Source organism: Augochlora pura, chromosome 10 (genome assembly GCF_028453695.1).
Source record: "Augochlora pura isolate Apur16 chromosome 10, APUR_v2.2.1, whole genome shotgun sequence".
Classification (NCBI taxonomy): Eukaryota; Metazoa; Arthropoda; class Insecta; order Hymenoptera; family Halictidae; genus Augochlora; species Augochlora pura.
This window is the reverse complement of record NC_135781.1, coordinates 28,957,375-28,969,512: the sequence shown is the minus strand read 5'-3', so window position 1 is coordinate 28,969,512 and position 12,138 is coordinate 28,957,375. Positions and strand designations below refer to the sequence as shown.

Sequence of the window (12,138 nt, the reverse complement as noted above, 5' to 3'; positions counted from 1 at the left end):
CGTGTATTTACTGCTTTCGTATCATTTCTATCACAACGATCCGTGGATACGTTCGGTATGAGACGAAATATCTCGCAATATTTGTTCCGCTTAATTAACCGCATTCAACTAGGTCTTTACAGCTAGGAAGTCAGCTGATTATTGGTAACTACATTTTTTATAATCTCGATGATACTACTCCAAGTAGTGCCAACTATACATACTTTTACCAGTATCCGACAATATTCGTGTCGATTTCCACAGACTAAGAATCAGGTAATTCATTAATTTTTAATTAATTTTCAATCACTGTCATAGCATTCGAATTGGCTAAAACAGTTATAAACATGTTTAATAATTTCGACGTTTTTCGTATATAATGAAACGTGCGTAGCTGGATATTGATGGTCGGAAAATGATCTAATTAACAAGTTAATGCGTCTCTTTGATAATCCAGTTTCGAGCGACTACCTGATAATTGTTTATAATGTATATGATCACGTATCGCGTAAACACACTTCCGCGTGCGGCACGTTACATATGTATATATTTTCCAGCGGACGTGTTAATCCGGGAAAGTGCATGTATTTAGTGGAACCCGTTTTTCGAAGCCAGAGATCTGCATCGGCGATCACAATAGACGTCCATCAGACTCCTGTCATGCAAACGTTACGGCACTGGAACGATAGACAGCCATTATGAACGCCAATGTACCCTAATCCTAGATACAATCTTTCTTAGAGACAGTGGACTATAATGCGTCCATGGAACCTACGCTCTGCGCACAGGAAATGCACATTGTTCTGCCTGAATCAGTGCACATAATAGAGCAGTAATAATGATCAAACTGCGAATTTTTATACAACATTTTATACATTTTCGGACGTCTAACAGAATTCTTCGAGAAAAAAATTGATTAGAATGTAACGACAACTTTAAACTGCACTTAAGATTCCATTGTTACAAATTTCGACGAACTCTATTTCTTATAAATACTTAAATGGAAAATGTATCACTGAACATATGCTTTGTCGAATTAATTGAAAATATCAATCGAAACGTGTCGAGTTAATTTAAAATATCAATTGAAACGTGTCGAATTAATTTAAAATATTAATTGAAGCGTGTCGAATTGATTTAAATTACAGAGAAACAAGTTTCTGCAAATCTGTACTTGTTTCCCTGATCGTTACATCAAACCTCGCGCAGGACATTTTTTAGCATAATTTAGCACTTCAACGAGCGTTGATTTTAAAATGTCACATGAGACATTCTTCAATTTTAGTTTCCAGTTTGACGAACGAGAGATATTTTAATTTTCAAACATCGCAACGAAACTTTAGCATAATTTCAGAATTCGATGAGCAGTTTGAATAAGCTTGTAGGAGGTACTTGGAGAGCGGACGAGAAAAGATTATCGCATCTTTTGAATATCAAAAGTTTTGTTGCGCGAGTGTTGTTGCCCGAGAGTCGACTCGACAAAGTGCCCATTAGGATCGAGGCTGTTCTAACACCCGGTTCAAAAGCATTGTAAACGCACCGCGCGGACCGATTCAGCGACGTGAATTCCCGAAACGACGCTAAACAGTGGTGCGACGATTTATGCGATGAACGAACATCAAACGTGCAAGTCATGGTTTTAATGAATGTCAACGAAATTCCCTTCGAGCGTGTTTACATTCGCTCTTTTTTTCTCTCCCCCGGCCATATCGATGCAATCACCGTAAAAACGCAATTCCCTTTTTAAAAGCTCCGGCCTGCCGATGCGTCGCCGCGCGGAATGGTAAAAAATCTGGTATTTCTATACGCGGGCGGGCGGGCGTGTGGTCAAAAAAAATATTTCGCCACTTAACTTCGGTAATCACAGTTTTACGGGCATAGAGAACCATAGGGAACAAAACGGCCCGCGATTTTACGTTCGCGCACCATTTTTTTAATACCATACATGCGTTAATCTCGGCAGCGCGAACGCTCGAACGGTCCGTTCTTTCTGGCCGGGAAGGCAAATATTTTCACACGGTGGTGTGAAATCGTTGCGAACGCGAAAGGCATAGTTCGAGGAGCATGGTCGAAATCGTTGAAATATCACGCATACCGCTGGCCACGTGCGGCAGTAGCATGATGGCAGAGCGACGGAATCAGTGATTCGAATTTTTACCCTCGCTCGATGAATATGGGGTCGTTCTGGCCCACCCCCATGGAGCTACGGATGGAGGAAGCGCTGCCAGAATCCTCGGAGAGAAAAGTAGAATGCACTGTCTCGGTCCAAGTACGGAATTTTCTGAATTCGGAAAATTGACTAAGGATATTGGTAGTATAGACTGCGGATCTTCCTGAAAATTCTCGATTTCGTACGTCATTTTAGAAAAATGTCAGAGTTAAAGAAAAATCTTCTTCGTCGACTGAAAGACCGCACATTGTTTAAAAGAAATAGAAATGCTGCTGGACTTCCTTTACATATACATTGTAAAAAATAAAGTATGCATTTAAATGCATTATAATGAATTTTTAAAAATACTGACGTTAACGAACGGTCTTTTCGTCGAGTAAAAGATTAATCATCGTAAAAGGAAAAGAAAAGTAGTTGCTAGATCTTCTTAAATCACACGTTTCCTTGCACTCAAGAAAATACTAGAAATAAAAAATATTTCCTTCATCGACTAAAAGATTACTCGTCATACGAAAAAAATAAAAATTCCGTGTATTTATACGTTTCTTTTGATGTAAAAAGATGCTAGAATTAAAGAAAAGTACTCTTCGTCAAGTAAAAGATTGACCATCGCGATAATTAAATTAAACATTTAAACAATTAAATTAAAACAGGCTAGAATTAAAAAATAGGTTTCTCCGTCAAATAAACGTTTAATTATTGTAAAAAGAAAACAAATATGCTATTAGATCTCGCCAATTTAAAAAAATCATGAATTTAATAAATTCGCTAATAATATTGCTAGTAATAATAATAAAGTGTTGTTAGATGAAAAAACTGAAGAGGCAGCACCCAAAGAATCAAACACGAAAAGGACTACTTTAAATCAACCTTGGAAAGTTCTGATTCATCGAACTTTTGCGGAAGACATCGATAATAAGAGTTAGCAAATGAAAACTATGGGAGAGTGGCATCGGAATCATCATACAAGAGAAGCTCTACTTTAATTCAGCAATGGAAAGCTCTCAATTTGTTGAACTTTCTAAGGATATTGATAATAAAAGCAACGCGATGCTTTCGTATAGAAAGAAGGCGGGGTTTGCAACAATATTAAAATTCAGCAAAATATACAGCCACTACATCAAAATCTGACGAAGGAGACATGGAAGCTAGTTCTAGAAACGCAAACAGCATCACATAGTTCACGAAAGAATTTGTTTTCCGTCTAAGGCTACAGTGAAATATTCCTTATCCCCTCCTATCACCATAAAGTATGTCAATAAATTATGTATCCTCTTATACCAGGGGGATTGTATAAAAATTCCCACTAGTGCCAAACAATGTTCTGTACCCTCAAATAATCAACCAAATGCATAAACAATAATATATCCAAACAATAGAGATTCAGATATATTACACGGAACATAATTGTTAACGAAATCGTTTGTTTCCACAGATAAATGTATTTTAGAAATGATTAACAGCATCATTAGCGTGTAATATTTTTATTTTATATGCACTCGATACGTATCCTAAAATCGTATCCCATTCACCAGGATCAATAACTAGATCATTCTACGGACACCATGAAAACCGTTCTAAAAATAGGTTACGAAAGCTTCACATTTGCAATGAAAGTTGCAATAAAAATAATCAGTATAGAGAAAATCGATCCGACGCAAGATCCTGAGCTGCCATTAAAGGTCCACGTCGTAGCCACATATTTCCACCGTAAACTGCCCACCAGAAAGATGCCGTACAAGACACCGACTCGAACAATATACAATAAACTTCCCAGAACAGTCCTCCATCCTCGGAGTCCGCCGTCAGTAACTCTAGGAAACGCAGAGGTGCCCGCTTAGTGGTCGCTTGTCTTGCCCCATTAGTAGCCGCATCCCGTCCTCGCCATTTAGACCGTTGCTTAGCCTTCCCAGGCTAAGCTTTCTGATAACTCACTTTCACTCGGTATTTATCACTTGGTCCCCTCGGCCGAAACAAACCGATACAATTACCTGACCCGGATACCCCGGACACAATAAAAATGATTCCAGGACCGCTAAACGGCCACCATTGCGGATTTTTGCCGCCAAATCGACGCCCCGCACGTTCACCGATTCTCGATCGCAATTTAAGGAAATTCCCACTCACCGGAACCGGTGGAGTTGTCGGTCCAGGCACTCCTGGTAAACACCGTAATTAGGAAAACCGTGGTCAGGAACCGCGACCGGTTCTCGGTGGTCCCCAGAACACACTTCACACGTTCACTGATCATCACGGTACCAAATCGACGGCAGGATACGCGACCGGCATCCCGACTGAGGGTTTCGCCGAGCGCGAACTCCGTGAGCATGTTTCCCTTTCTCCCACCCTTCCCATTCCCGCCACGCGCGTGCGCACCGCGCGTCACACGGGTTTCTAACTCTTCAACTTACCCCTGACGAACCACCCCCTCGCACACCTCGCCGCCTCTCGTGCCGCGACGCTCTCTTAATCCCACTCACTTATCTCTTATCAATAGGTGACGATTAATTATCGCTGCGCCCGGGCTGCGTTTCAAGCAAACGCTTTGCTTGCTTGTTAACCGGTCGAAGCACCTGTAGAACGCTGTCTGTGCCATCTTTCGTCGGCGAGTTACTGGTCCGGGTGGCTTCAAGGGGCCGCGAGGTACGACACTCTTCCGGGACGCAGTTCTGGTGATGCATCGCGCTGTAAACAGAGGACTAAGTCCGGAAACAAATGTTCGCCTGCGTGTTTGTGATGCTCTAGCTTTTGGGAATCTGATAGGGTATCTCCGACCCTTATTGTACGCCATTAAGGTAGTTAGCGTTTTCGACGATAAGCCGTTCTACTGGCTCATTTGTTTATACTGTATATCTTTATACAGCGCGTTACCAAAATGGCGGTACTTGTTTAAGAACGGGCGAATCTACGTGGAATATTTGATTACACTGTAATTCGTGGTTAATGTTATTAAATTACTTAGCACCTTGTAATTGTGCGTCTATTCAATTGCGAATTACATTGTAATTGAAGGGCGATTTGAATTATAAATTGCTCTTTGATTAATTCAATTGTAATTCTGCAGAATTCATTCAGTACAAAAAATTTAGCAATTTAGCAATTGAATTTTTTAGCAATTTCAAGCGAAAGCATGTTTACTGATGGCATTCATTTTATTTGATTTTAGTTCTCAAAACAATGCTGTTCCATTATTCGGTAATATCGCAATGAATTTGTTATGAACAGTGGTTTTCATGGAATTTTAATAAGAAATTTGAGCCAAAGTAGGATGTAATGTTATATTATTTTACATCGAAATGAAATCTTGTATTACTTTATACCGAAACAAATGTTAGGTATATTGCATTCTAGAGCGGAGGGACAACATGTTTTTAATATTCCGTAGTTAGCATGCTCGCGAAGGTTCTTGAACCCCCCCCGTTCGTAGTTCTTCTAGGATTAACTTGCTGTTTAGGAACTCCGGCGAATAAATTTTATTTTTGTACTACTTTGGGTAACGAATACATAAAGTTTCGAGGTAAACAGGAAACAAAGTTAGGGAGTTTTCTTTGAAGATTGACGTGAAACCAGGTGGAGAACTGGTCAATAGATTGGGCTTGTCGCTTGTATCGTGCAGCGACATAATTTGTCGAGATAAAAAGACGTGTTTCCAAGATTAAATAGAGTCGAGAACTTCGTTCGTTTTTTTAGTTAAGTTGACAAGCTTTTAGTAATATCCGTTCGCTTCATTTTACTTGCGCCTACATAGATATTCGAGAGAACATGGAAATAAAAGAATATATATATTCTTCAATGTACCCTTTTAATATCATTGTCCGTGTAACAGATTTATTAATAATTCGAACGCGTAATAAAAACCATATGGACAGATCTCCACTCGAAATCCGGCAAATTATGATTGACCAGCTGCGCGCGGTAATTATATTCTAAATTGAGGTTGTTAACAAACGTCGATCACGAAACAATTCGTCATCGAGTTAACAATCGCATTTAAATGATGCTAATTAATCGGTAAATAGATGTAACCCGGCCTAACTTTATGTTTCGATTAAGGTCCGTCAATCCGGCACGTTCGAGGAAATATTTCCGCGCGCAATATTCCGAGTAATCATCCGCTGACAAGGAATGTCGATTATTCAATCAACGTGGGACTATGGTGAACTTAATGACTAATTGTAAGATTAGGGATCATCGGGGCTACGTCTATTGTGATTACGGGTAGATCGTTAAGCGATATTAATCATGTTCCCGCCGAACTGAAGAGACCTATAAATGCGAAACGATCAGGATTATACGTGTATTGAAGGCTCCCGTTATATGTCGCCATAAATCGTGCACACACCATCGGGTCAAAGTATATTGTCCGCATTATATAGAAATAAAGTTACCGAGGCACGGTAGACGACGTAAATGCCGACGAAAATCGAAAATTCTGAAAATAGCTCTTTACTCTTAATTATACCTGCATGTTTACCCATTAAACGTGCACGTTGGCACACGTTATAGGTGTACGTTATTCTGTTTAGTTGAAACTTCCGTTTATACCTCTAACAATTTTTCAATTCTTTAGCAGTGAACAGTTTTAATCATTTTACGGCAGTCGAAGTTAAATTTGTTAAAATTCTCCCTTGCCAGTTTTGTTTTAAATATCTTCGAACGTATCGCTTCGGTGTCAATATTAACACTCTTATTGAGTCGAGCAGTTAATAACTTAAAATTAATTAAAGTGGGAGACCGCGAGTTTCCTGGGAAATAGAACAGCTGAAAATTTTCGAACTCTCGCGAATCTGTTGGAAACAGTCTATCGGACCAATCTTGTCGAATTTTGCGAATATGCTGCAGCACCATTTACCTGACTATACAACTTTAATATTGCTCGACGCAGGTATAAGCGATGACCGTGAATCTTTGCACAACGAAACAAAGTCAAATAGAACTGTGTTCCACGTTTCTACGTTCTGTGTTTCACCTGCTCACTTATTTCACAAATCCATAATTCCGCAGACGAATAATGACCCAGATATATGCGTGCCATGATTAACACAAGTATATAGCTTCGCGGTATTCGAACTGGCGCGATTGGTTTCTCTTCCGAGCGACCTCTTTCGTGGTCCCTGGAAGGTTAATTTCTCAACGAATCGAGATGAAAATGCCGTAGGAAATATTGTGGCGGCAATCTCAGTGAAACGCCTGGCGTTAATGGGTTAATTAACCTCGAGAAAAAAGGACGGGGTAAAAGTCGTGGACGAGATCGCGCCGCGATTAGACGTTGAAAGGACGTGAGGGACTGCCCGTCGCAAAAAGGTTATCGGCAGTTTAGTGCACGGCGCACCTGAAAGTAACGTGTAAATACGCTTGTAATCTGTGTCTCCACGCCTACGCGCGACAAAATCTCCGAGAGGGTGAGTAATGATCCTTCAGAAGGCGCGGATTACAGAATCGTGGCATATGGAGGGACGCCGTGTGGAGGATAAGTTCTTGCGGATGCCCATGTTGGAAGGCGTGTCTAGGAGACTCGAAGGCGCCAGAAGACACACTGCCATTGTAGCTTCCAACTTCTGACGATGCTGGTCCTCCTTTCTCCGTCCCTTTCACTTCCTCTTCTTCGTACCTCCTGCCGCCAGCACAGAGCCTCTCTTTCCTCTCGCCTCTCCTCTCCTCTCTCCGCTTTGCCGTCCTCTTCCCACGGCACTCGCGCTTTTGCAACCCCCCTGCTGCACGACTAACGCCTGCCAGTATCACGCTAGCCCTTGAATCCTCGAGTACGAGCGAAAATTCTCTCTTCTACCTTTTTCCTTTCGTCGATTCCGAAGCCAATCGACCGTGCTCCCTCGACTACTTACTCAACCTCGGCACCACCATATTTTGCATTCGCGCTCATGAACCCTGCAATTGTTCCCACCGATTCCTTCCATTCCCCGCGGCGTATCAATCATCCTCAATTAACGCAAGACCTTCGTTACAATGTCCATTACGGAGCCCGGGCAAATTATGATCCGCCGATACGAGAATATTTCCAGATCGAACGATTGTTCTTCATCGGTGGAATTATCGGCTATCGAGGCGCCGCACTGGGATTTCTTATTTCGCTATTATTGGGATTATAGGGACAGCGATGCCGGCTCCGTTGCACGATGGTCGGCACAAGGAGCCTGTGGCAGAAATCCAATTTTTGAACTCCCGTATTTACATAGGGGCGCGCGGAAAAGGTTGGGTCCAAAACTTGTACCGTGATGTCAAATAGATGAGAAACGTTCGTATAAACTTGCGCGCGAAAATACTTCATTGAAAGGATGTAAGCGTCGGTATTATGAAAATACAATGGAAAGGGAAGATAAATATTATTTTCGATACGGATAAAATACTCGACGAATTTTTAATGTATTTAGAAACAATACGGTGTTCGTAATAGTTGTGACATTGAGAGGGCTTATGAAAAGTAACGTCAGGTTATGTCAAACTTGGGGCTTCTTTCGCGGGGAAGTTGAAATTGTTGGGAAGGAAATGAATGGTTATCTCAAGTGCTACTTCTGGCTACTTTTAACTTCCTGTGATTTTTAAGAAATGGCCGACCGAACTTTTAACGGCCGCGTGCCGGCCTTCAACGCTCGTCACTGAACATTTCTACCGAGTTTCAGAACAAACTACCATTTTTCGGACGGTCCCGACAATTTAGCGAAAACATGTTTCGAACAGAGGTTGGTCGCTATTCGGTTTTCTACAAATTAAAATCAAGGAACTCGCGAGAACCAATTTTTCTTTATAAAATATTCACCCAGATTTTTTTAATGTCAACATTTTGCAACCCTTTGGTGACTCTATAGTAACACTCGAGATTATTATATAACCAAGATTGTTGTATAATGTTAAATAGAAATATTTTTACATTGTCAAATCTGTCTATTTCTAAAGGTATACTATAGGTCGTCCATAACTATTTTGGATTCGGAGTTAAAATGGCGTCGGAGTTAACATTTGACTCGATAGTATCCTAGCTGGTGCCGAGACGAATTTAACAATTTGCTGCACTATAACCTTGAACCTTGAAACAACGTTAAAATAATTTAAACCGCACGAAGCAAATTGCCAGGTTCAAAGACAAAAAGCCACGAGAAATCTGCGTAGATGCAATCAACTGTAAACAATTAAATCCGGCAATTTTAATATCAGAGATCTATTACAGTGCACGGTTAACCTCCCAATAAATTGAATACGACCAGGTTGAAAGCACTCAGATTTTTCATAGAAAGAGAAAATGATCGTGGCCTGTTACTGTAGCATTCCTTTAATCTCGTCGCATCCCGCGAATCCCGGGCAAATTTGTTTCATTTAATAACTAACGAGGAGATTCTATTTTAATAGCAGCTTCAAAATGCCGTTCACGTAATCGGGGGTGACCCGGATCACCTGCGCGAACATTAAAATCCATTAAATTTTCATTACAATTTTTTTCCGTACTCATTAAAGTTTCCAAGATGTAATAGAAAAAGCGCGTATTATCTTTCGGGGATTGCTATCGTCCTGAAGAACTGCATATTGCCAAGCAAGTATTGTACCTCATGCTTCTGTTAACATCCTCTGCAAATTAGGCAGCCTTAAAACGTTAGGGTTATAGCTACTTTGGCGAACTGCAAATACTATTCCAGTGGAAATGTTATTTCTTATTATTTTGATGATGAAAATAATGAAACCCTTAAGCCTGTTCAATAAGCAAACTTGCTGTATCCAGAACAATTTATTTCATGTACTTTTATAGTGAAACAAAGGTGATTTTTTCATACTAGTAAGTACAATGTCAAGATCATCATCATTGTTGCGAGAACCTTCGTAGTTTATCAAGATATACATCACATTACACAATCTACTAACTGAATCACTGTATTTCTGAAATATGCTACCACAATTCACTTAACCACTAATCAAAACTGAGTTTAGGTAGTTTAGGAATGGATAACAACGAGGCCGCGGAAGTTGATGCAAAACAAATTTATCTCCAAGCCAATTACAAGAATCAGAAATGTCAGGAAAACGCATTTCCACTTCTGATACATTTGATAAATCGATGATAATATAAACCACCGAATTCGTCTAAGATATTTACGCTTTTATATTTAACATTTTCAATTTTCTCATAAACTCTTAAGAACCGCAGTCTAGTAATAGCGCCGTCTTTAATAATTTTGTCGCGTTTAATAATTTTGAACCGACGAGATCAGCATCGAGGAGTAGATCACGGCGTGCGCGAGCAATGGAAAAAGGATAAAATAATGAAACAGAGTGTCGTTCGCTTTCGTGACAACGATACGTCGCGGACGTAGCACGGTCGAAGACAAGGGCCTCGGATCTTGGTGATAGTAAACAAAGACGTTGGAGTACGGGATGCAGGGCTACTTTGAAAGCGGAGGCAACCGATGCTCCCTTCGAGGGCGCAACGCCGGATACAGCGCCGATGTATTTAGGAACGTGACACAAGGCGCGCCGCTCGCTTCTGTCTGCCTGCATGGCCACAAAGTTACATCTCGTAAATTGCGTTTGTCAACAACGGCTAATTGCCTCTGGGAATGTTACTCAACTATGAAGAGCCTCATAATTAGGCCGATGGAACGCCGGGAATCCAATTATTTGCCGCACGTAAGCACAAAGAACAAGGATTCGTCATCGGCCCGCAAATTCTTCGGTGTCAAATCAACACGTCCAGACAGACTGTGCCCCCACCCTCCTGGTTACTACGCCATAACAATGATTTTACTTATATATAAAAAAAAAAAATTACGAAATTAAAGACACCTAATTTTTGAAATAAAATTTAATAAGGATACCTTGACAAGCATGTTTAAAAGCTTGCTAAATAAAATCATAAAAATCTAAGCATATCCCCATTTTTTTCAAGTAGATTAGCTTCGTTCTGCTATGAAATAATAAGGATTTCGAATACAGTATAAATAATTTTCGCTGACTTTTCGAACACCTGTTCGACGATTTTCTCGTCGCCGTTAGCGTAAAGAAGACGTCATCAGTGAGAAACGTTGAGCGGACGCGAATCGATGGTAAAGTGCTGGAAAATATTGACTTTAGTAGAAAACAGGCACGCTTCTCGCTTTACCTCACAATTATATTTCGATTGAATTCAACTGGCTGTCCAACGCGATTGAGAAGCAAAACCGCCAGCCCATTGAGCTGCTCCCGCTGCATTGGCTCTCGTCTTTCGCGTCCCGTGTTACTTCCGCTTCAACGTTTGATATTAAAAGCGAGCGCACGCATACTTACAGTCGCGTACAGTTGTTCTCCGAATATTATTTCATCTTCAACCGGGGAATGCTAATAGCATAAGGATGAAACAATGCGAAAGAAACGAAGATATTACCCCTTGCCTTGTGGATTGTTTGACGATTATGCTCGCAACAGTTGTTCCGTTCTTTAAGAACTTCTCGACACGGAAAGGAATTATGTTAGCTGCAGACAGCGCTCGCTTAAGCATTTTTAGCTTAAGTGCAGTTTGACCAAATTAAATATGATATCTCCGTCATGGACCAAATACTAGGAATTTACTTTTAAAAATTGTTAATTAAATTTTGTAAATTATCGATTAAATTTTTTTAATTATCGATTGAATTTTTTAAAATTATTGATTGAATTTTTTTAATTGTCGGCTGAATCCATTGAATTGCTTATCGGAATTTTTATTATTGTCAATTAAATTTGTTAAATCGTTGATTGAATTTTCTATATTGTTATTTGAACGTTGTAAATTGTTAATTGAACTTTTTAAATAAGTACACTCGTACAACTCGGTAATTATATAATTGCCGAAGAGAATTGTTGTGAATGATATGCGCAGGATTTCCTAACGATTACTGTCTTTAACAAGATTACTATGGTCGTTCGAATTACGATAATGTGTTCATTAGCGGGGTAACTTCAATACCACTCCCGCTGTTTGATAATTCCTGAGCGAATCGATTTTCAATATACTGAATTACTTTTTTACA

The 12,138-nt window shown here is 40.1% G+C and overlaps 1 protein-coding gene across 1 annotated transcript in view; it reads right to left on the bottom strand.

The window, feature by feature from the left end:
* LOC144475888 (opioid-binding protein/cell adhesion molecule homolog) overlaps positions 1–4,400 on the bottom strand; it is a 186,355-nt gene extending 181,955 nt beyond the window's left edge. The window contains exon 1 of the mRNA XM_078192287.1: positions 4,277–4,400. Coding sequence (XP_078048413.1) covers positions 4,277–4,400 — 124 coding nt within the window. The remainder of the gene's footprint in view (positions 1–4,276) is intronic.
* Positions 4,401–12,138: the final 7,738 nt, after the last annotated feature.